Source organism: Conger conger, chromosome 10 (genome assembly GCF_963514075.1).
Source record: "Conger conger chromosome 10, fConCon1.1, whole genome shotgun sequence".
Lineage (NCBI taxonomy): Eukaryota > Metazoa > Chordata > Actinopteri > Anguilliformes > Congridae > Conger > Conger conger.
Window position 1 is genome coordinate 18,770,314 of NC_083769.1, and position 24,427 is coordinate 18,794,740.

The 24,427-nt window shown below is 43.6% G+C and overlaps 1 protein-coding gene across 1 annotated transcript in view; it reads right to left on the bottom strand.

The window, feature by feature from the left end:
- The window catches only part of LOC133138547 (arf-GAP with coiled-coil, ANK repeat and PH domain-containing protein 3-like), a 94,778-nt gene that overhangs the window by 21,503 nt on the left and 48,848 nt on the right, over window positions 1-24,427 (bottom strand). The window contains exons 5-10 of the mRNA XM_061257395.1: window positions 18,976-19,034; window positions 16,796-16,979; window positions 13,974-14,018; window positions 13,598-13,693; window positions 11,993-12,067; window positions 10,540-10,551 (exon numbers count right to left, since the gene is read on the bottom strand). Of these exons, the coding sequence (XP_061113379.1) occupies window positions 10,540-10,551; window positions 11,993-12,067; window positions 13,598-13,693; window positions 13,974-14,018; window positions 16,796-16,979; window positions 18,976-19,034 (471 nt within the window). The remainder of the gene's footprint in view (window positions 1-10,539; window positions 10,552-11,992; window positions 12,068-13,597; window positions 13,694-13,973; window positions 14,019-16,795; window positions 16,980-18,975; window positions 19,035-24,427) is intronic.

A 24,427-nucleotide genomic window follows, 5' to 3' on the forward strand; every position in this document is an offset into this window, starting at 1 on the left:
GGAAATGTCCTTAAGCTTCCTGTGCACATGAACATCCTTGAGCCCCTATCGTGCCTAGCGTGCCGTTCACAAGCATCAGAGCGTTTAGGCTTTTCCACACACCACTACACTCCAGAAGCAGAGGCACTGTCCTACTGGTATAGCACATTTCTGTGCGGGCTGCTGTTTACACAAGGCTAAATTAGCAAGTTGCAAATATACGCCAGCACTGCTTCTTTTTCCCATCACACCTCAGTAAAAATGTCTTATCCAATCATCCGTGCCCTCTCTTCAGCCAGCATTCATAATTCTATCAATGTCAGACAAAGTAGATTTTGCACCAATCTCTGCTCTTCATTACTGAATAATTAAATAATCAAAAGGAGAGATTGGCACGCAGACCAAAAACAGGCGCAAGAAAAAAAAAAAATCCAATCTGTTCCCCAAATGACAGACAGAAAAGGGACACTACAGAAGTGCCACAAGGACAGGGGCACATTCACACTCTTCCAGCAGATGAACTACAGTTCAGTGTGGCAGAAGGCCATTAATTTCTGTCTGACCACACATCCCCGCAGTGACGTCACAGTTAACTGAGTGAGTCAGGCGGCGGGCGTGGCCTCACTGATCAGCCTGAAGGAGAGTGCGCTCGGCTTTTAGTCTGTGCCGTTTCTCAAATCCGCTGACACACAAACCTCTGGGCAAACAGTCCAAAAGAGAATGCACTCTAGCTGACCTACTCTACCTGTGCAGACATGCCTACCTGACAAAAGCCAAAGCCATTTATATTCTGACAGGAGTGCTTTTCCACGGTCTGGCACACTGCGCAATACTGACAGTTGGTAAAGTAGGGAAGACAGACAGACACACACACACACACACACACACTCACACCAGACTTTTCAGAAAGGCACTTTTGCAGGCTGATTCATTGAACTCTTTTTCCAGAAGCCCCAGCAGACGCGGTGTCCTCTATGACACAGGCGGTTGCATAATCGCCCGAATCCAGCCACATTCTCCTCGCTGTCTGCTTCATTATTCTCACTGTCTGATTACCTTTCACTTTTTCACACGATTCATTTGAGCAAAAGGCTAAAAAGTACAAACCTATTTGCATCCTCCTTTTATGGTATGACTCATCTCTGTGTGCGTTCTGGGAGGGGGGGGGGTCTTCATTACCGAAAAGTACACCACGTCCAAACGGTCTTCATTGAGCCGCAGCATGTGGTAGCCGGCCGCTTATTCCCACCCCCATGAATTCTCCCCGGTTTCCTTGCATTGCGTAACAAGCCCCCCTACAAAGTGCCGCGGTGAAAGAGCCTTTTAGCTCAGCCGGTGCCTGGGCCAGGACTCATACATCACAGCCAATCACAGCTCTGCCCTTCTGTCCTTCCCTCCACGAGATTGATAACTCCCCGTAGCTCGACCGCAGAGTCGTAAATCTATATATCCATGAGCGATGGATAAGGAGGGTACACTTTCGTGCCTGAGGACCTCAAACATCTCTGCATACGTATGCATGCACAGGAGGAGAGCTTCTCAGTCCTGAGTGACTGAAGTTCAGGAAGTACACATCATATCTAAAAGCTCATCATAAATAAAACATTTATTTTTAGAACAGTAATAATTATTATGATGGGGCGACATTAGCTCAGGAGGTAAGAGTGGTTGTCGGACAGTTGGAAGGTCGACACCCTGGGCGTGTTAAAGTGTCCCTGAGCAAGACAACTCCAAATTGCTCTGGACATGCTGATTGGTACCTTGCATGGCAACCTATCACCTTTGGTGTGTGTGTGTGTGAATGGGTGAAGGAGAGGCACTTTGGGTAAAAGCACTATATAAATGCAGTCCATTTACCATATTATCATTATTATTAGCAATTTCATGATTATCATCATCATTCCCTTCTTTGTCTTCTCATCATTATTACCAGTATTAGCATGAGCACTTTCATTATTATTAAAATGTCAGTACTGTCAACAGGGCCTGACTGCTGTGGTGACGGTCGCAGGAGAACAGGCTGCGACTGGTCTTCAGCTTTGACACGTCACTAAATGCTGGCAGGGGCAATGTGTCATTCATCTTGTGGGTAGGCAGGTAATCTTAACAGCTACTTATGATGTCAGAGAGCTAGTAACCTGAAGCGATGAACGTGAACCTTTCACCTTTCCCATACTCAAAAACTCACAATAATAATGATAATAATAATAATAATAATAATAATAATAATAATAATAGTAATATGCATTGCACCCATGTAAATAACTTCAGCACCATGTGCAAAATGGCAACATTGAAAATGTTATTATGGCCATCCCGTTTCACGTACATGCACCAAATGTATTCCACATTTCTATCTCTTCATTCTGAACAAATAATATGAACCCATAACGTCCACCAGGTTGGTTTTTCAGCCATTTTTCATTTCTTTAAAGCAATCCTTTTCATACGTCTCTGACAAGGTTTGTCCAGTTCCCACCAAGTTAGGCTTGATTTACAGCACATTGCTGTATTAAATTAAGGACATTTTGATATGTTAATATACGACTGACCATGCCCAGAATACATGTATAGCCACAAATGTAAATTGATTGTAACATTGCTACTTCAGGGGATAAAAGAAAAGCACAATGTGGAGGAGCAGGCACAGTGTTGTATTGCCTGTAAGGGCACGTGGTTTATGAAATACTCGTTTGTATGAGATTTACCAGGAAACCTCTGAATGATACCCTCCAAGAGCCCTCAGAAGCACACCTCCGTGTTAAATAAAATGAAATATGTATAAATTGTTGATAATAGACCACACCTCCTTTAAATCCAATCTCTATTCAATGTTTTTTTATGCACAAATGTGAAAAGGGGGCCATGCAGCTCATGTTTATGTCATGCCATCACCTCCCTAGGTGGCGCTACAGCACCGCTTCAAAATTGCAATTTTCAAATAATAATTAGCCTACCAACGTACCTTTACATCCAACATAACACCAAAAATGGTATGGCTGGTATTTGGATTAGGTTTTCAGTCCATGAAAGTGCCTCCTAATGAGCTATGGCTCAGCCTTGGTGCTTGGCCCCGACATTGCTGCTTGCAGCTGTATTTATTCCTAATTTTGTTATAGTCTTTACAGACATTACGCAGGTACACAGTAAATATTCAGATATAATTGAGTATAATATTAGAGACTGTATTACTACGTTAGAGTTTAATTAACACATGACATTTTACTGTGTAACCGACAACAAATTGATACTGCGAATGATCTGAATTCCAATGTTCATTACACACCCTACTTTAATTCACTGGTCCCATGAGCACCGCAGTATTCAGAAAACCAGTTCACTCAAACCTAGCCAGGCAGAGTCTAGGAGCTACGGCTCAACTTCATAAATGCAACAAATGAGTTCATCTGATTCATTAAAAAAATAAAAACATTTCCACTGCCTAAGCGCCTACTAGCTTTGGAACAATATTACAAGTTGCCTAGTAGATAGAAAGAATTTAAGCTCATAATTGCAAGCTATTCATTCATCACCGAGGAATACGGTTTTGAATGTGCGAGAAACAAACGGTCTATTCAATTAGTCTGAGTGTGAATTGTAGCTTACTCATAAATATATAAGTTATAGCCTACCGTTTAAATGTTTTTTTTTTGTTTTGGTTTTTTTCAGAAAATACAAGAAGTTCAAGCAACCCACCTGTGTGTAGTCATATCTGCCGAATATCTTCATGTTCATAAAACGATATCCTCCAAGAGAATTCGAAGCTTTCATAGATTTTAAAACATATCCTGGCAGTGAAAATGGAACGAACTCGTTACAACCGAATTATCATGCAGATATCATTCCCAGGGTATCGGATATACGCGTCCAAAATTCCTTCTGTGCTATGCTGTATCAGGGGCGCGTCTGAAGCCAGACTGCACAGCAGCAGAGTCAATGCCCTCCCTGACGTGCGTTCCGTCCAAGACAACCACCTGCTTGCCGCCTTGCGCCGCAGTTAACGCTTTTAGTTGAGCTTATTCTACAGCTAATTATCATACAGCTGTCATTTTATGTTCTGCAAGTAGCACTTCATGAGAATTCGCTTCAACCCGGCTAACCTTGGAGAGAAGCTGAATAAAAAACCCAGCCTCCGTTAACACCACCGCTATTTCGCTAATTTACTGCACCCATCCAGTTGCACGCTGATGTTTCAAGCGCAGCACACCATTGGTCAATGCAAAGCAGAAACACTTCCCTTTAGGAATTGCGGGAGTCCATCTGGCTACCAGCCCTCAACGCCATTCTTGGTTAATCAAGCAAACTTCATTGCAGCACGCAAGGCGGTGAGCTTTTGATTTGATCCCGACCCCCCGAAGAGCGTTAAATCACACTGCAGCACAATAATGTCTATCGGCCAATTTCCTTTACCAGAGACAGACACGAGGCAGTTACACCGCTCAGTTACACAACTTCAAACTTACCTTAAAAATCCAAAATAAGCCCCCACCCTTTGAGATAGGCACACACTGCGACAAATTACGCAGAGAGAGGCAAAGTTGAGTGTAGAAACTAGATAATCTGTCAGTGACGTTTCATTTTTTGATGAAAAAAATAAAATAAAAATGCTCTGTTTACAAGCTCCAACTACAAAAGGCGTCATAAAAAGGTGTCATCAATTTTTAATAGATGCAAGGCTCCAAACAGAACAAATGAATGCTAATGAATTATTTATCATTCCCCTAGTAAAACGAGCACTTCTGGATGAATCTGGAATCATAAACTATTTTTTGGGTATTACACAATCCAGCAACTATGTACCAGAAATAGCACTATTGTCTTTATTCCACAAGGGACATATCCCACATATTGTATATACCATACTCTTCATATCGGTACTATGGAATATCTTACTAAAATTCTAAATACCAAATGCATAAATACAACACACATGACCCTTTATGGAAATACCATCAAACAAAACACAAAATAAATGGGAAATTTTAACATACTGCCTGTTTAATGGTACCCGAAGAAGGGACTCAATCGATTTTTAATGCTTAGCTGTTTGAACAGGGTTAACAGCCCCACCTCCCACAGACAGAAGGACAAAACGAGCAAATCTCAGCACTGCAGACAGCCACACCTCTACTCTATGGAGTCTTTTAATGCTTAATGTTGTGAACTCGTAAAAATATTTTGTCCATTTGTGAAACACAAGTTGTGAACTTGTATAAATAGTTTGAACTACAACAAATATTTTTAGACGAAAAAAACAACTACGCTCTGTTTACAAGTTCCAACTACAAAAGCCATAATTTCCACATCGTTCCACTGCTTTTTATTCATATTTCTGTCACTCCAAGGTCTTGGCATGAGAAATATTTATATACATATAAGCAGAAATAGAAAACTGTGTCAAGTATTAAACTATACTCACCGATTATTAGGAACATTTTTACTTTATTACACCTACTTATCAATGCAATTATCTAATCAACCAATTGTGAGGCAGCAGTGCAATGCATACAATCATGTAGAGACGGGTCAGGAGCTTCAGATAATGTTCACATCAACCATCAGAATGGTGGTTTGAGTATCTCAGAAACTGCTGATCTCCTGGGATTTTCACGCACACTAGTCTCTAGAGTTTGCAAAGAATGGTGCAAAAAACAAACAAAAAATCCAGTGAGCAGCAGTTCTGCAGACAGAAATGCCTTGTTAATGAGAGACATCAGAGGAGAATGGCCAGACTGGTCAAAGCTGACAGGAAGGTGACAGTAACGCAAATAACCACACATTACAACAGTGGTATGCAGAAGAGCATCCCTGAACACACAATGCATCATAACTCTACGTGGATAGGCTAAAGCAGTAGAAGTAGAAAAATAAGTCTAATAAACACATAATAAAGTGCTTGGTGAGTGTATATATAACTAGTGTAACTATACAAATGTATGCACGTAAGTACTATGCACGCAATGTACTCCTAAAACGTGCCTCACTCCACAAACTCCTTTGTTGACAGAGGCAAAGTGGGAGACTCTTTGCAGCTGGACTGCCCACCAGCTCCCACTGGTGTCCTGTGATTGGTCAAGATCATCCTCCAGTGAGGTGCTCTACTCTGGAGTGCCAATCACAAATGCCAACAAAGACCACATACAACATAAGCCAAATGTTACATCTGCAAGAGCAATGCAGTCCAGGATAGAAGCTCTGCGTTGTATATTCTAGTCGCGTTGTTGGACAGTAGACACAGAAAATGGTTTATTCTTTTTTTCCACTATTAATAATTCATGCTAATGCTTTCATGGTTGTTAAAGTGGGTCCTGATATCTCAACAGAAATCAGAGCATACAGTTCATCTCAAGTGCTGTTATGTGATGTTATGTTATATGCAGAAAGTGCGTGAAAACTCCCATATTTACTGAATTCTCACCTGTAACATAAAACACACGTCTTATATATGACACTAATGGGGGCAATAAGATAATGGAGGCTTATAACGGAATATTGAATTTACTGGCAGACTTTGTTATGAATGGTTATGAATTCAAAGCACAGGCGTCTTTGCCACAACTGGTTTAACGATTATGTGATGAGTAAGCCATTGGAGTTATATGGTTTGTAATTATGAGAAGCCGTCATATTCAAATGACTTATCAATGGTTAGTCAGATATAAAGGACTGACGGGGAGAGAAAGCTATTGAGTCAGTATTAAAACGTAGACTACAGCAGTGCAGGTATTTTTAGCATGATTCTATTATAGTCTAAATTAAAAATGGGAACGCTCTATCTCTGTGGAAACAAATAAAATACCTAGAGCACAATGCGTCTCTATATTTGAACTGCTGGTTGTTGCAAGAGACAAGTCAAAAAGTCAGATCCAAATTCTGCAGTAGAGGCATTTTAACGGCCTACACCCTCAACAAGTTTTAAAGCCAAAGGATACGAATAAATGAGTAAATTCGAAGTGGCAGTGGAACATCTTTATGTCACACACACATATACACACACACACACACACACACACACACGAGCCAGAAACCTATAGTGCTGAATGACACAGCTTAGCAAATCAGCGGTACTATGGTCTGCAATTGGCAGTTCTGGTGGGGCAGGCAAAATGGCGATCAGCTTGTAAAAGGTTGTAAAATAGTTACTGAATGTTTCTGCTGCCAATAGACCACCGTAGTGCTGATGTACAAAATGTTGCTGAAGCGTAAAGCTCTGCTGGCCCCTGACAGATGTCCATTCGGTACTCGCTTGCTGTGACAGACATACACACACACACACACACACACACACACACATACACACACACAGCTGAATTTGTCATGTCCCATGCCCGTTCTTGTGATTTCCCTGTTTTATGTATTTTCGGAGTTCTGTGTTCCATTTCATGTTTTCCTATCTGTCTCATCCCATGCCCCTGTTTCGTAGTTTGTCTCCTTTTCTATGTATTTCTTAAGTCCTTGTTCCGTTTCACTTTTTACATTTGCCCGGAGCCTGTTCCTGACCACACCCTCCTTCACCTCTGCCCCCCCTGTGTCCAGTAGCTATGTGCCATTTTACCATTTAAAATGTTATTTCGACATGGCTAACTATTTTTGGTACTGTACTACAGTCGAGAAGAGCCAGACTGCTTCACACAGGGTTGGGGAGCTCTTTGTTCTACTCAGGTCTGAGTTGAGGTGTAGGGTGTGGTGGTGATGCTGAGCGGGTGAGGCAGAGGGAGGTGTGAGACAGTACTCCTCCATTAAAACTGGGGTTAAAAATGAATGAGCGTCGCGGCGGCCTGGCGGTGGCAGGTTTAGCTGTCTGAGAGAGCACTTTATTTCTGCCCCGGAGCCGTACAGAGGGGGGTGTCGTCTCGCGGCTCCACGTGTTCCTGAGCGTGGTGGGCACGGCACGTCAAATCTTTCACTTGACGCTTTAGTACGCGTGTGTGATACAAAGGCAGTAGACTGGAAAGGCAGGTTAAACTGCTGTGGGTTATACTTCTATCCTCACCAGGACCACTGCTCACCGTGTGGACTGGAGACACAGGATACAGCACAGGCCACCACTGTGCTGTTCCGTATGAGCACAGCACGTAGGAGCTAACTTCCACACAGTTCTGCACATAGTGAAATGTGTCAGAAATGTGTCAGATTAAATAGTCAGTTTTAACTTTTGTGAGATATACCTGACTCATAAACACTATTACACTTCGAAAAAGGATTCTGAAAGCCCTTGATACTTTGTTATGGAACCTTCTACAGTAGGTGTGAAAAGCTCCCAGATGGAACCATTTCGCATGTCAGGGAACTCTTAAACTAGGTAGAGTTCCTCTATGTAGACACAGAGGAGCATTTTGAAACCCTTTCTTCTGAGACTGTAGAGTTGAATCAAGACTGGACATTTCACAGGCAGTGCATGGACAGGGAACTGGCATGTGGTTCAGTACCCATCTGTTATTGGAAATAATAATTTTAGTGAAAATGAATCAGGCTACAGGAAAATAGTATGTAAAGCCATATTGAGGTAATGCAAAAGCCACCAAGGCATTTCCATTAGACAAACCCTGTGAAAATGCACGGTTGGCCAGAGATTTACAGAGTTGCCTGTAAGGGCCACTGACCAGGAGACGGTGCTTGTTACGTCCAAATGAACCCTTCAATAAACTATACTTACTTCCCAGACAACTTAAAATTAGCCTCAGGCTTCAATTAGACATTCAATTATATGTTACCCAACAGCTGTAAATTACTTACATTTTCCACTGAGCATGTCTGTCTCACAAGATCTCTTATGTATAGGGAATTTTGGAATACAATCACCGTCAAATTAGTTGAAATTTGGGCCAGATTGTTTTCCAGAGGTGGCACACAGCTTCTGTTGCTCAGGCTAACACGTCAATGAGCAAACATCCAACAGAGACTTTACGTGGCCTCACAAGTTCAACAACTAGATAACAAGAAAGATAATGAGGAGACTGAGAGAAGGGGGAAAACTAGTATTTAGTGTAGAGTACATACTGGGCAGGTAGACCCTACACGGCTTATTTAACTGAGATGTGATTTTCAGACTCAGTATCGCAGATAGAGATTGAAAGGAGATTCTCCATACAAAACTAAATTTAGTCCAGGATTAAGCTCTGTGGCCACCCTAACAGTCTGATTCAGAGGCAGAGGTTATGCCATAGCACAACATTACATTACATTACGGCCATTTAGCAGTTGCTCTTATCCAGAGTGATGCAAAAGATGTCTTGACATCTTATTTCACAGTTTCCACTTTAACTCAGGTTAAATACATTGCTCAAGGGTACAATGGCAGTGTTTTACCTGGGAACTACACCTGGAACCCTAAGGTTAGTTCCCTAACCTTTACAGCACACTACTACGGCTGACATGATGAGCCTCTACGGTCTGACAGTTGAGACTGTAAAATAATGCTCAGGAATAAAGCCAAACACTAGCATGTGAAATCAGTACCAGGAAATGGCAGGGAAAATCACACCCCTCATTATTGATGAGTAATGAGACAACGCGGCACTTTGAGTTTCCACTGACCCATACTTCTGTGAGTGTTTTGCTGCATTCAGCAGTTCTACTGCTGTCCTAGTTACTGAACTGGACTCAGATAATAATTCTACCATCTGAAAAAGAGAAACTCATATTGCAATTCGAACAATAACCATACTAAAACCAAGTACGGAAACAACAAACCTTGGCAGCAGAACCACCCCTAGAATTATGGCATAATTATAATAATAATTATGGAATTATTACCACAGTTCAACAACTTTTCGGAATCTAATCCGAACTGAAGCAAAACAGGGATTTTTTGTTCGTGGAATATTGTGAACAGAAGCAACAGCTTGCAACAGATTGCCCGTTCCCCATTTTGGAACGCGCAATCATATACTCTTGCTTTAACCATCAAATAAGTAACATTTAACACTGCGGTTCCCTCGAAAACACATAACGCATAAATCCATATACAGGACACAAGTTATTTCTGAGACATTACAGCAGCATTATTTTAACATTTTGACAGATATATGCAGGCTTAATACAGGAAAATGCTTCTGCAGATAAATGCCGAAACACACTGAAAACCAGCAGACACAGCGGCCTTCTAGGATTGATCTGAAGCCCCTGGCTTAAATTACTGTCTGAGTACAGAATGATTAACTAAATTAATGTGGAAATATATACATGATAAGAAATAATAAATAATAAATAGATTAATTAATAATAATAATACATTATTCAATTAAGAAATACATTTAATTATTTCAAATAAATATATTTAAATGTATATAGTAATGAATGCACTTAACTGAATTAATCAATTTATGGACAAATTTCCACACTTATTCAGTTTTTTTCCTTATTGATTTATTATTTGTCTATTGTTTATTTCGGGAGGAAAAATCTCCATAAATCAGCAGCAAGTGTTTCAGGCACACTGTGTACTAATGGTGATTGTGTCATACCATACTGTCACAGAGAAACTCAGGTCCTCTTCCTCACCAGAAACAGGGCTATTTACTAACCAAGCAGGCGCTGGCTTCAGAATAACACACTCACCTGCAGGAGGGTCTGTGCAGGGAGGACAGCAACATGGCAGGGCAATATAGGATGAGAGAGAAAAACAGACCACATTAATGACCCGCACAGATACAGACTTTTCCAGAATCTTTTCAGTTCTCTTTTCTCCCAGTGTGGAATCCCTGATCCAATGGGTTGGATTACTTTTTGCACACTAACCCGATGCTAATTCCTTACCCCCGTGATGCCGTTTATTATTATTTTAAAAGAATAAGATGCATTGTTACTCTTTGGTTATTTAGACTGTGGAGTAAAAGTCCAATTCCAGTGTGGGCTACAAAAGGACTTGGTCATTCTTTATCTTTCTGGGTCATTCTGGCTCATTGTTTGAATGTAATGGCCAACTCGGGAAGGCCAAGGGAAAATGGTCCTTTATGGTAGCCCACCTCCCACTGTGAGCTCTTAAATTTAAAACTGAGTTCACCTCCCTCTTACCTCTTCTCACTCCGAGAGAAAGTCAAACACAAAGAGATTGACTTGGTCTGTTCACGCTTGTGGAAGGTGACTTAAGTTAGTTAGCAGGGAGGGAGGAGGGAGGGGCACTTGCAGAGCTGATGTCTGTGCCTGCTCTAAATACACTTTTTCTTTTGATTAAATAATAACAATTTGTAATATGACACTTTTGTCCAAATTAACTTACAGTTGATTAGACTAAGCAGGGGACAATCCCCCTGGAGCAATGTGGGGTTAAGGGCCCAGCTGCTGTGCGGATCTTATTGTGGCTGTACCGGGGCCTGAACCACTAAAATTCTGGGTCCCAGTCATGTACCTTAACAGGCCTTAAAGTTTTAAGTTGTCGGGTGTCAAGTTAATAGAGGTCCTTTCCAAGATTAGTGTAAACAACTTCTCTTCACAAGTTCAGACAGCCCAGACACTTTCTAAAGTTGAAGCAATACGTTTTGTTTTTTTTACAGTGGGATAGCCGTCAAAGTCAAGGTCTGTTTCCACCAATGGGTCACTTCTATTTTACTCAACCCCTTACAATAAAAGCGTTTCCTGTCAGTCCTGACCCTAATTGATGACGGCAGTAGGGATTGCTTCATCTGAGAAACAGCGTTGTCTGTCTGATCTCTTGCCTACAGTGTATGTCTGAAGTAAGATGGACTAGACAGAATGAACACAGCTAAAAATAAGTGGTTTCAAAATGATGTGGGGTCTCTCACTTTCAGCATCTTTATCATCATCCTAGCGACAGAAAATAAAAACTTTTGTCCAAATGTTTTTATCCTAAAAATGGGCAGAGGGAGAATTTGATGTGTGTTAGCATCAGAGATGACACAATGGGCCCTTATCTATTTGTATATCTAACAGTGCCTGTGTGTATAAGAATGTAGAAGAGATGCTAATCCATGGCATGACTTTAAAGAACTGAACCGTTATAGACTGAGCCTGCCCCACTGGGGGCTGGAGGACCTGGCTTTGGATCTCTTACCCTCTGCTGAATGGTGGCATGCTTGTGTTCCATGTCTCTCTTCTCCATAGCAGAGTCTATCACCAACTGATCCAGCTGAGAGCGAGGGAGGGAGACAATCAGAGCCAGAAGTACCCATGGCAGAGTGAATAGCATACACTAAAACGGCCAGCTATCATATCAGAGAGCTACTGCGTATTAGCATTGAGCCCACAGCAACCTTAGGTTCTGTGGTCCAAACCCTGTACCACAATGAGTACTTCCCTTCAGTCTTTCTTGGAATGCTGTCATATCAGTTAATATAAGCAGGTGTAGTGATTGGTTGGATTGAAAACCTGCCTACTCTTGGCCCTCCATGGCACACGATTGGACAGCACTGTTCTGAATCGTGCGTAGTGGGGTTATTGGGCCATTGGGATGGAAGAGATGGAAATCATGTGTTCCAGAACTTCCCATAAAGGTTCAATGATGCTAAAATCTGGTGATTGTCAATCTAGACACCCTTCCACCCATCCATTTCCCTGATAAAAAAAACAGCTCAAGCTAGATTTTGAAACAGTCGTTAGCTGATTGACCAATTCAAATCAGCTCCCAGCTCAACATGGTTCAGCTGGATGACCAGTTTAGACCAGCTCCCAGCTTGACATGGTTTGACCAGCTCAAGCAGTGTTTTGAAATAGCTGGTATCTGGCCAGCTGATACCCAACTAGAACAGCTTAGGACCAGCTCAGTTTTCAAGCTGGTCAAGCTGGCATAGCTGGATTTAAAGCAGGGCTACCTATTATTCCCCTCTCACAGCTAGCCACAATGTGCCTTAAAAATGCTAGGAGGGTATCCCTGCTCTGAGCAGGGTGTCTAGTAGACTGGGAGGCATTAGGACTATGGGTAGGACATAACTGAGGGGGGTCCATGTGATGTAAAACCCTTTTATTCTCATGATAGCAATGTGGTCTACTGGTTAACAAGTTAGGCTTGTAGTGTTGATGGTTTAATTCCCAAAGGGGATAGAGGCACCGTGCTCTTGGGCAAAGCACTCAGAGTGAAATGGTAAATATTTAATGGTACAAATGAGTGACATGCCACATGTAATCACATTCCAGTCTCCGCTGAGAAGAACATCTCCTGAGCAACTCAATCATTTGATGACATGAAAGGGAAATTGGATTAGCTGTGAAATTAACTCTGCATAACCGCCCTGCAGCTGTGCTATTGAAAACATACCGTGTGAAAAATGTAGAGTACATTTCACACCAATAGAGTATATTCTACACTGAAAGAGTAAACTTTACACTGACAGAGTACATTTTACACCAGGAATCATGAACTCTTGCCCCTCAAATAGAGATGGAGCAGTGATTTTCTTGTCTCCCAGGTAATTAGTGGTACAGTTCTCAGCCCTCGAGAACCATGAGTTCCTGATCCCTGTCTTACACTGACAAATTACATTTTATACTGAAATAGTACATTTTACAATCGTGCATTTTTTACAGTACACTGAGAAAGTACTTCTCATCCAGGGGGTACTCTTGTGTGACATATAAGGCTTAGTCTGCCACAGCAGCATAATGTGCTATGTGTGAACTGCACTGCTGTAAGCACACAGGAAGGAGCAGGCAGAACCCTCACCTCTGCTGCCAGCTTCTTCATGTAGGGATCGATCTCCTCCAGCAGGGTATAGCCCTGCTGAAACAGGGTGTACTGAGCATGCATGAAGGACAGCATCTGTGAGAGAGACAGAGAGAGAGAGGAAAGAGAGAGGGAGAGGGAGAGAGAGAGAGAGGGAGGGAGAGGGAGGGAGGGAGAGAGGGAGAGAGAGGATGGGAGAGAGAGGGGGAGAGAGAGAGAGAGAGAGAGAGAGAGAGAGAGAGAGAGAGAGAGAGAGAGAGAGAGAAGCTGTGTCAGTCATAAAGGCCTAGACCGAGTTGGTCATTAAAGGCATCATGCTAAAACACAGCACAAACACACACTGGGCTAAAATGCTGTGACTATTCAGTTCACTTACTGCGTCTAAGATCTCAAACTTCTTCTTTGCCTGAAGAACATTGATCTGCGAGGGAAGAAATGTAAAACTGCATGAGTCAAACAGCTCCAGATAATTACTTCCCTGATCTACACAGATCTGGGAATTCAACATCAACGTATTCACACAACACTGAGCATTTACCTAACACTGTAAAGCTAGTTCAAGTATTTCACAGTCTTGAGACCATGCAAGTGTAATGAACAATTGCTTTTTTGCGACAGGATTCAGCGATTTCACATGGTGTCCGATGCAAAGCAACACCTTTTCTGCCATCTAGTGGCCGCCATCGGTATTGCATGATGACAGAAGCCCCTCTACAAGCTGTGAAATGCCTGACTGCATGTGCTCAGCTGACAAGCAATCTGTGAGCTGATAGACAGGGGGAATCTCCCAGCCCTCACACGCACATACACACACACACACACCCTCCAAGTACCAGAGGCCCTGTCAACCAGCATCACATGATGTCAGAGAATGAAACTGGAAGCAGATATTTATTTTAAATACTGTACATCTAACACACACTGTCAGACATTAAAGAGGACAGTGGAGTTGACTTTCATGTATCCATTTTTATATCTTTTGCGAAGTTTAATATTACATTTCTTCTGAGGATTGATAAATTGGCTTCTTATTCCTTGCATATGAAGCCAGGTTATTTCTATTAAATGTACTTCCTGTGCCCGAGTGACTTTATCTGTGTTAAAGGCCAAGGAAAAATCTCTTGAGGAGGATAATGAAGTTTTATCGAAAGTGAGACGGTCTGGCAGGAATAACGTTTAAGGAGGATCTGGAACCTTTGAGACTATCCGTATCCAGCACTGGAATGCGCGGAAGGAAGTGATGGGGACATGGGGGAAAAAAACTACTGGTCATACGGTGAATGCTGTCAAGTCAATCAGACAGCTCCAAAAACAAGAGTTCAAGTACCGTGTGCTACATATCAGAGACCTTGCGCATGCATGAGTCAAAGCCATAACCCTTCTTTTGCCGGTTGAGAAGTGGGGGAACGGATTACAGCTGCGGTTATACCAACTGCCGGCAGCCTTGATGATTCACGCAGAGACGCAGCTATCGCATCAAATCGCTCACTATCTCCCCACAGGCGGGAGTGGCTGCAGGCTAAAGACAGTGTATGTAAGCTAAAGCATAGTGACAAGCACAGACATAGGGTGCGTCCCATTAGCCCGGAAAGTGCGTACTGCTTGAATTCCCCCAATTACACAAAAATAGCCATATAGGCTAGGCTGCGTTTCACACATCTACAGAAATGTTTCAGAATTAGCGTATGTGAGATGCAAGTGAAAATAGCCAAGAACATAAACTGTTCCAGTCAAAGGACACATTTGGATTCTGGGATTACAGTAAATAGTTAAGCTATGTTTGTTTTAATTTTTACTTTTATCCAATGTTGCTGGTTAGCTACATATCAATTGGTGTCTCAAGGTGAACCGCAATGTCAGGTTTGTGTTTTTAGAGGCTACTGTATCCTACTATGCAACTTGTGCTTGAAATTTACAAGCTTTAATCTGTAACGGGCTATGGGAATATGCGTGGGCTCGGCAAAGAATAATGATATGACAGGGCTATTGCTTCAAACAGGACGTCAAGTTTGATGACGACGCAGCTGAAAAGTCTGTCCTCATTTTCTTCACTCCCCCTCATTCATTCCTTTGTTCTACTTGTTAACTCTACTCCTTTTCTCCACATACTTCCCCTAGAGTGGAGGACTGGTAGTGAGCGAGTGGAGTGAAAGATAATGGGACGCAGCCACACTGTGGGTACAGGGAGATACACGCTCTACTGCCGCCCAGTGGTCATAGAACGCTCTTGCAGTTTGTGCCTGCTCAGTGCTCTAAAAGCCACGTTCATACCAACAAGCATTCATAATAAGATTTTGTATGTTCTGATAACATATCATGAAATCGTGAATGCAGTTAAGCCTTTTAAAATGCCTTTCTTTAAATTCGATTTGAAACAGGGGCTTCTGTGGTCTCTTTTTGAGACATTGATTCGTTGTAATCATCTGATCATCTACTTAACGAGCCACTGCACAGCAGCTGTCCAGCTCTGATGCGAATGGCACAATGCTTCATTTATGCTCTTTTCCTGCGATGGTTATGTCATTGGCATCAGTGTTTTCACCTCATGTTCAGTGCCAAGAGAAAAGGCAAGAATCTCGCTCACGCAAAGAATTCCCGGAGCAGTTTCCTAACTGCGCTGAGGAGAAGGACCCCGTTTGTCAAGGAGCGAGAGTGGGGGAGCCCTCGGAATTGCCCGCGGGAAGTTAAGAAGGTCGCCTCTTCGCTGTGAAATGGCACGGTCCCTAAAACGTGCTCAGCTAAAACTGTCCACTGACAACTCTGGATTTGTGGGTGGTGGCTGCGGGGATAGTGCCGTCGGTATTTTGGAGTCTGCTGCAGTCCCAAGGATTAGTAGCAAGGATTAGTAGAATGAGCTAAAGTTATGGTGAGCCAATATGACTAGCTGTAAAGGTGACACTGAATTTAGCCAGCCTTTCCTGGAATATTCAGCCATTATAAATAATGCACTGCGCAATTACAATATCTATCATAGCACTGAGTATACTAGTGCATTGCTTCTTTCTAAAAAGAGCTAGAACAGCATGTCATCTCATGGAGAAAAGGTATAAACTGGTGCAAAACAGCTTAAACTGATTCAAGAATGCATCACATGGACAGATGCACCCGATTCACACAGGCTTTTCCATTTGTTGAGTTGCCTTAAGGGGTTAACTATCAGTCCTCCAAAGGACAGTGTTCACTAGGGGGCGCTGTCACCTGCAGCACGTAGTCCAGGGCCAGGTGTCGGAAGCACTTGCGGGTGATGCTGAGGGTGCCGGTGGCCTCCTCCACCTCGTGGGGCTTGTTCCGGGGAGCCTGGGCGTTCTTCACTTGGGCAATCTCCATGTCCTCCCGCACTTTATCAAACTGCTTCTTGGTCTCCTTGAACTTACGCACGTCCCTGAGGGAAAGGAGGAAGGGGATTATGCTCACTGTGTCTGTGTGTCTGCGTGTGTACATATGGGTGTGTGTTTGTGTGTGTGTGTGTGTGCATGTGCGTGTGTATGTGTTTCTGCATGTGTATGTGTGTGTGCGTGTGCATGTGTGTGCATGTGTACACACAGCATGTGTGTATGTGCACGTCTGTGTCTGCATGTGTATATATCTATGTGTCCATGTATGCGTGTGTGCACGTGCGTGTCTATGAAAGGATGCATGTGTGTATGTGTGCGCGTGAGCATGTGTGTGTGTACACACAGTATGTGCTTATGTGCATGTCTGTGTCTGCACGTGCAGACATGTATGTGTCCATATATGCACGTGTGCACAGGTGTGCATGTGCGTGCGTCTGTGTGTCTGTGAAAGGATGCATGTGTGTGTGTGTGTGTGTGTGTGTCCATGTATGCATGTGTGCACGGATGTGCATGTCTGTGTATGTGTGTGTCTATGAAAGGATGCATGTGTACTTTTTTGTATATCCATGTCCACACCAGCTACCACCCCCACCCCCTGTAGACTGCCAGACTGAATCCATGTCCAAGTGACTCATTCCTGCCCCAGTCAGTCATAATGGCCCACGCCCCATTTGGTGAAGGCACATTTCCAGCACTGCTCCCGAGACTCGACACAAAACCAGCTACTGTGAGCCAGCACCGTCAGCCAATCATCTTTCATCAGCCTTTACACAGCCCTCCAATCACATATCACATATCACTGTCTGTTATACGTATTACTTTGGGCAAAGAGTCAACGCAAGCAAAAAACACTATGGGGAAATTAAAACGGTGTAGCTCTTGGGCAGGGAATCTAAAATTAAACACTTGTGGGGAATTCTGAAAATCCTCTCTCTCTCCATTTCATAATGAACAGCAGACACTGTCTCCATGGCAATGTCCCCATAGTCACAAAGCCCTGTGATTGTGACCTTTTATGTGTAAATGTCACATTTCCTGGAGCCAATCCGCCTGTGCTTCCACACCTCCGTGGCGCACGGGCCACCGTCGATGCCGAATCCGCTAATCCTGACCCCCTGCCGGGCTCGGCCCGGATGAGCCAGGGGTTCTGAAAACACTGCTCCCTTACTGCCAACCTCCTGCCTCTGGACTGGAGAGAGGCATCAGCCGGTGTTATGAGGGATGTGATTCTTCCACATTTACCAAGCGAGGCTGACCCTGGATGTCTCAGCTAGAGTCACAGGGCACAATTTCTATCTTTGACATCAGGAGATATTTACCTATAAGGCCTAATACGATTAGGTCTGATTTTTCAGACCACATTTAGAAAATGCTGAAAGAAATCTGGAAATAGCCTTTCAGTCTACTGTTGCTTCACCCTTACAGGCGAGACAGTTTGAACAGACACTCCTCCCCTCCTACGTAAAAAACTTTAAAATTCCCAACATGAAATGAACCTGTTAAATTTTACATTCCTCAATGGTTCCGGTCTGAATACAAACAGAAATTTGGTCCAAAACAGTTGGCTTCTCGTCTAGAAATGACTTCCTGGCTGGGGTCTCAGACAGAAGTGCTGCAACCACAGGTTAATAGTTTGTTTCACGTATGAATAATTCTTCATTCTTCATGGTACACGGAACACTGTCTTCTCTCAATGGCGTTAAATATTTCATAAATCCTCTCCAGACAGGGTACAAGAGCGAGTCTGGAGGGGTGAACTTCAGTCTGGTCTTGTAAATCCTGTGTTTAATCTCAGAGCCTAGGACAGCCCGTCCAAATGTCTGGGCCTGGAGACTAGCCTGTACACCAGAGACTCTCCCATGATGCTCCACGCCCTGTCAGGAATACGTCTTTTCCTGATTAATCAGGCAGTACTGACCTGTCGATCTGTCTCTGGGGGCACAAGTGTTGAGCGAATGAAGAATGAAGAATAGTGGCCTGGGCTCAAACCAGCGCACCTGACCGTGTGAAGCAGGTCATATTGGCGAGGGGCTTCATACTCACTCTTTAACAAAGTTGTGCAGCTGCTGCTTCACGGACCTTTGGGCTTGGTCAAACAGAATCTGTGGAGACACAAGCAAAAGAAACGCCACAGCTCAGCAGGGATCTTACCATAACAACCACGTGCGCCTTCACAATGTGGCAATAACAGCGCAGACTCAGATCTCTCTCTCAATGAAGGTAGTGTAGGATACACAGATAGACAAGCACGACTGAATGTTGGATGAGCTTTGCGAACGTGGCACCATTGTCAGGGAGTTTTGAGTGTATCATGCTCGCCTGGCACCTGCAATTACAGGTTAAACCAGCGGAGGGCATACCAACTCTGACAGAAGCAAACCATTCCATTTTAAGTATGAACGCAAGTCCCCGCTTCCCTGTACACTCACACATCCACACACACACACACACACACATGCACACACACGCGCACACGCACATGCACACACACGCACATGCACACACACACTTCATTCAGATTCACTGTTCTACCCCTGAGCAGTTTTTCTCTGCTTTCCCCGTGCAGTGAGAGAGAGCGTGAAATGAGGTCACCGGGGTAGGAAATAGGCTTTGGGGGAAGACTGTGACGGGGACAGTGACAGGGAGACGAAGCTCTGGAGTGAGCTAGTGCTCTCCTGCTCCAGGCCCAGAGATCCCACCCGCGGGGCTAACGGCTAGCGCTAACCCTGAACACCTGCTCTCAGTTTCACCGATGACGCGGACCAGGGGAGGCAAAGCTTCACCCGTGCGACTGTGAGAGGGGAGGGGCTGTGGCGGGATTAGGTCATGACTTTTAATTGGGCAGCCTCACTTTTTGTGAGATTTCAGGTTTGGAGAGAAAAAGCCTTTGGGCAAGTGAGAAATTAAATATCATTTTTGTAACAACCATTACTTAAAGCTAAAAACAATATTGCGATAGATTTGGAGTAAATAGTATATCTTCAATTTTCAAAGTTTCAAACTTACTTAAGTTAGGAATAAGTATCTTCACATTTAGCACTCAATGACATTTGATAATACTATGACCTAAAATATTATATTTACTACTTCCAGTTTGTCAAAGTCTTACTGTCGCAATGAGTACCACAATCTCATCAGAAAGGTAAACTCTTATATTAAAAGTGATGATCAGACCAGAATGTTCACTTCCTGATGTTCTTACACTAGGGATGAGCAATTCCAGTCCAGGAGGGCCGGTGTGTAGGCAGGTTTTTGTTTCCACAAATTACCCTGGCTAAATGAACTAATTGACTGTACACACCCACGCTTATTCATTTGCAGAGTAGATAAGAGCAACACTTGTCATATTGGGACACAAGAACAGTCATTGGCTGTCAATCATGTACTTATTAAGAAATGTAACTAAATGTAGCTGTCAGATGGTGTAAAATGTAAGGGCTAATTTCAAGTAATTATGGCCAGAATGAGCATGAAAACCAGAAACAGATACGGCCCTTGTTGTCTCTGTCTTACACGTATTGCACAGGAAGTGCATTCACACATAGCACTGTTTCTCTTGGTGTTTCCCACACATTAAATAAAAGGGGCCAGTTCACAACTTTTGAACCCATGACCCACAGGTCAAATTCTTCATTCCTCAAGATGCAGATAACTATGCTAATGACAATAGTCAGGCAGCTGTATTGGTGACCAAAACATTGCCGTTAAGAACTCTTGGCAGAAATGACAGCTTCCAAATGTTTCTCGTAGCTACCTAACAGTATTTAGGAATTGCTTTAGGAATTTTCAATGATATTCTAGTCTAGGGACTGTGAAGGAATTTCAAAAACTATAATCTGTTGTTCCTTACAGAAGTTCATGGTTGCTTTTGAGGTTTGTTTTGGATCACTTAAATATGCAAACTCTTTTCAGCTTCAGTTTCTTCACTGACTGTGGGATTAGCTGCTAGGATTTGTTTATATTTACATTCTTCCTTCACCCACACCATAATACCCACTGGCTGGGTAAACCCAAATTGATTCAGTAGACCACTGGGCCTTGTTCCGCAAAGCAGGATTACGGAGTTAACCAGAAACTGCACGGAGTAAAACCCAGAACCCACCCAAATCTGGAACATGGACTTGAGTAAAAAGAGCTGTTCTTGGTATTACTTAGTGCAATTATCCAGCTAACTGAGTAATCCTGTTTTGTAAATACACCCCAACGACTGTAGTCTTGTTTTCTGTAAGACTCAGTTGCAACTACTGAATTGTTAATTGTTCTTAATGACAAAAATTTAATGTCTATTGAATGTTTTATGCTCTTAATGCCACATTATGTTAGAAACAGAGATACCCGCCATGAAGAATAAATGCAGCATCCCAGTACTCTTCAGAAGCCAGATCCTCTAATACTTTCATTTTCTGCAATATGCTCTGTGGCAACATAATTCCTTTATGGTAAAACATTACTTGACAGGTGCAATCCGTGACTACCTAATTAGACACCTGGTCACTATAACTAATACAGGTTTCCATCCATCCATCCATCCATCCATTATCTGAACCCGCTTATCCTGATCAGGGTCGCAGGGGGGCTGGAGCCTATCCCAGCATACATTGGGCGAAAGGCAGGAATACACCCTGGACAGGTCGCCAGTCTATCGCAGGGCACACACACCATTCACTCACACCATTCACTCACACACTCATACCTATGGGCAATTTAGACTCTCCAATCAGCCTAACGTGCATGTCTTTGGACTGTGGGAGGAAACCGGAGTACCCGGAGGAAACCCACGCAGACACGGGGAGAACATGCAAACTCCGCACAGAGAGGCCCCGGGCCGACGGGGATTCGAACCCAGGACCTCCTTGCTGTGAGGCGGCAGTGCTACCCACTGCACCATCCGTGCCGCCCTAATACAGGTATATCTCTGTAAAATGTTCTATTACTACACAGCAGAAATATGTTTGAGTATGTTAAACATATTCTTAAATGTTAAAACATTTTGGAAGAACTAAAACACATGTTTTCAACAAACTTAAATGGCCAAGGGATTACCGTACCCCTGCAGTACACCTGCTGAGGTTTTAATGTATTAGTCAAATGTAAATCACCATGGGTTACTGCATCTATTATGCGCATAGCAAATTGATTATTATCTGGCATAGTTTTGTGGTTGCTAGTATTAGTGCATTCCCAATGCATTCTGGGAATGTTGGTGATGGCTGCACAGACACATGGTGACCAGACACTAGTCCAGATACAGGCAGCTGTATAAATATGAGAGTAATATGAGTAGCATTACTGACAAAAACAAAACTAAAGCCGTACAAATTCACAGGCTTTCAATGGGGAACAGTACATTTGTTCATCATACAATGTTAACGTGTAAAACCCCTTTGGGGAAAAAGCATTTTCAATGGAAGGAAAAAAATATAAAAGTCCCTATTACTTCCAGTTCATGGATATTCACACTGTCTGCTGAACAGTGCCACGCAGAACAGATTTGCGTTTTTTTTCCAGTGAGGAGAGCTTTGTCCTCTTTTGCATGTGCATTCAGAGTAGGGCACGGTGAAATACAATCTAGGTACAAAACATCTCCCATATCTATCCTCACTCACGCTCAGACTGTTTCACAAACAACTACCCCCTTCCATAAATGGTCTGAGAATTGCCTGTCTACGCAAGACCTTGACTGCTCCATAAAACAAGCAAACATTTGATGTTTATTATTTTGTACGGGTTTTTATGGTAAGAATGGTTTTCACCGCCGCCTGCTCCAGCAATAAATCCCCCAGATGGTGGCAAGCCGGGATTGGGAAACCGCAGCCCCTCTGGAGTGCGGCTGTGGACTGATACCTTAGCAGCCATTTAATGAATGACCGAACCGCACGGAAGAGCTCGCCCGCTTTAGCGGGAGCACCGCAGGAGCTGCGAATCAATTACGCGGCGCTGGCAGTTACACGCCTGCCTGAAATACAAGCATACCGCTCGGGAGACGGCTACGGGGGCGCTTCAGAGGCGTGACAGACATTGGAAGGAAATTTGAGCAGGTTTCCTTTCAGCTCTTTGCCTGTTTACGAGAGCCGGGTATTTGTAGGGCCGTCCGGTGGAGGGGGGGAGGGGGGTGGTGATGGGGCGTTCCCTGGCTGCTGTGCAGAAGCCACTAGACACGGCAGATGGTTGGAGATTCATCACATAGCGCAATGCCAATCCTCCCAAATGTCACAGGTGCTCCTCCTATGCCAGAGGACAGGGTGAGGCCAGTCCTTGCTGGGCAGAAGAGGCTGCTGTCATGTAAAAAATGGCTGCAGCACGACTATGGACAATGGCATTAGGGCATTGGACCTCACTCCTGGTCCTGGAGAGCTGCAGGGTGTGCTGGATTTTGTCGTTACTCACCACTTAATTGAGCGATTAAAGCACTTAATTACATAGTTAACTCAACTCATCTGGTTTCATGGGTCTGAATTGGTTGCTGATATTAAGGTAAAACACAAAAACCAGCAGACCTTGCGGCTCTCCAGGACCAGGAGTGAGGAGCACTGCATTAGGGGCTCATTAGCAGTGCAGAGAGCTATACCCCCTGGTGCTGAGGTGCAGAGTGACCTTGTAAGGAAATTGTAATTCCTCAGGAATTCCTGCATGTTTTAGAATTCTCTTCCATCTTCCAGAAACTCCAGACCAGGGAAAAAAAAAAAAAGTCTTGAGACATATTGTTAAAAATGACAAACAGCGACTTATTTCCTGCAAACTGCAGTTATGTCCCTGTGATATGTGATATGATACAGATGTCATCCATCTGGAAGGTTCTCCACCTGCTGTGCTCCTCTGGAGCCTATAGAGACTGTCCTATCAGGGCGACATAAAAACTCTGACTCCTGCACAGAACATACTGAATGTATCCTGCAGAGGCTCTCGGTTTCCACAGACCTCCGGACATCTGACAGGCTCAAATTCAGCATCGCTGGAGGTTCTGTTTCTGTTCTGAACGCCTTTCATGGTCTGCTATTTGGAAGGCTATTCTAGATCTGAGGCTGATTTCCCAGCAAACAGAGAAGAGCTTGTTGGCTAAAACAGACTCATTCTGTCGGGTGTTGGGCTGCTTCTCTTCATAGTGGGACAATACAGGGACTGTATCATCAGCTAATCGCAGGAACCTGCAGCTGTGTGTGAGTGAGTGTGTGAGTAAGAGTGTGAGTGTGAGTGAGAGTGTGAGTGTGTGTTTGTGTACAGTACATGTTCTGGTAATTAAGCTGTTGTCAGCCCAGCTGGATCTGTGGGGTCTTTAAGGAATCGGGGGCAGCCCCCAGAGTGCCAGCAGCAGCCATGGAGCCTCTCTCACACACAGGCTCACACTGACCCTGGCTCCTCGCATTACATCATCAACACTCACTCATTCTCACCAGCACTGGAGCTCATTCAACGTACGTCAGACCCCCATCCTGCATTTTGCACCGCATCTGCGCAAGTTTACATTACTGGATTTTACATGGATTTTATTGTTATG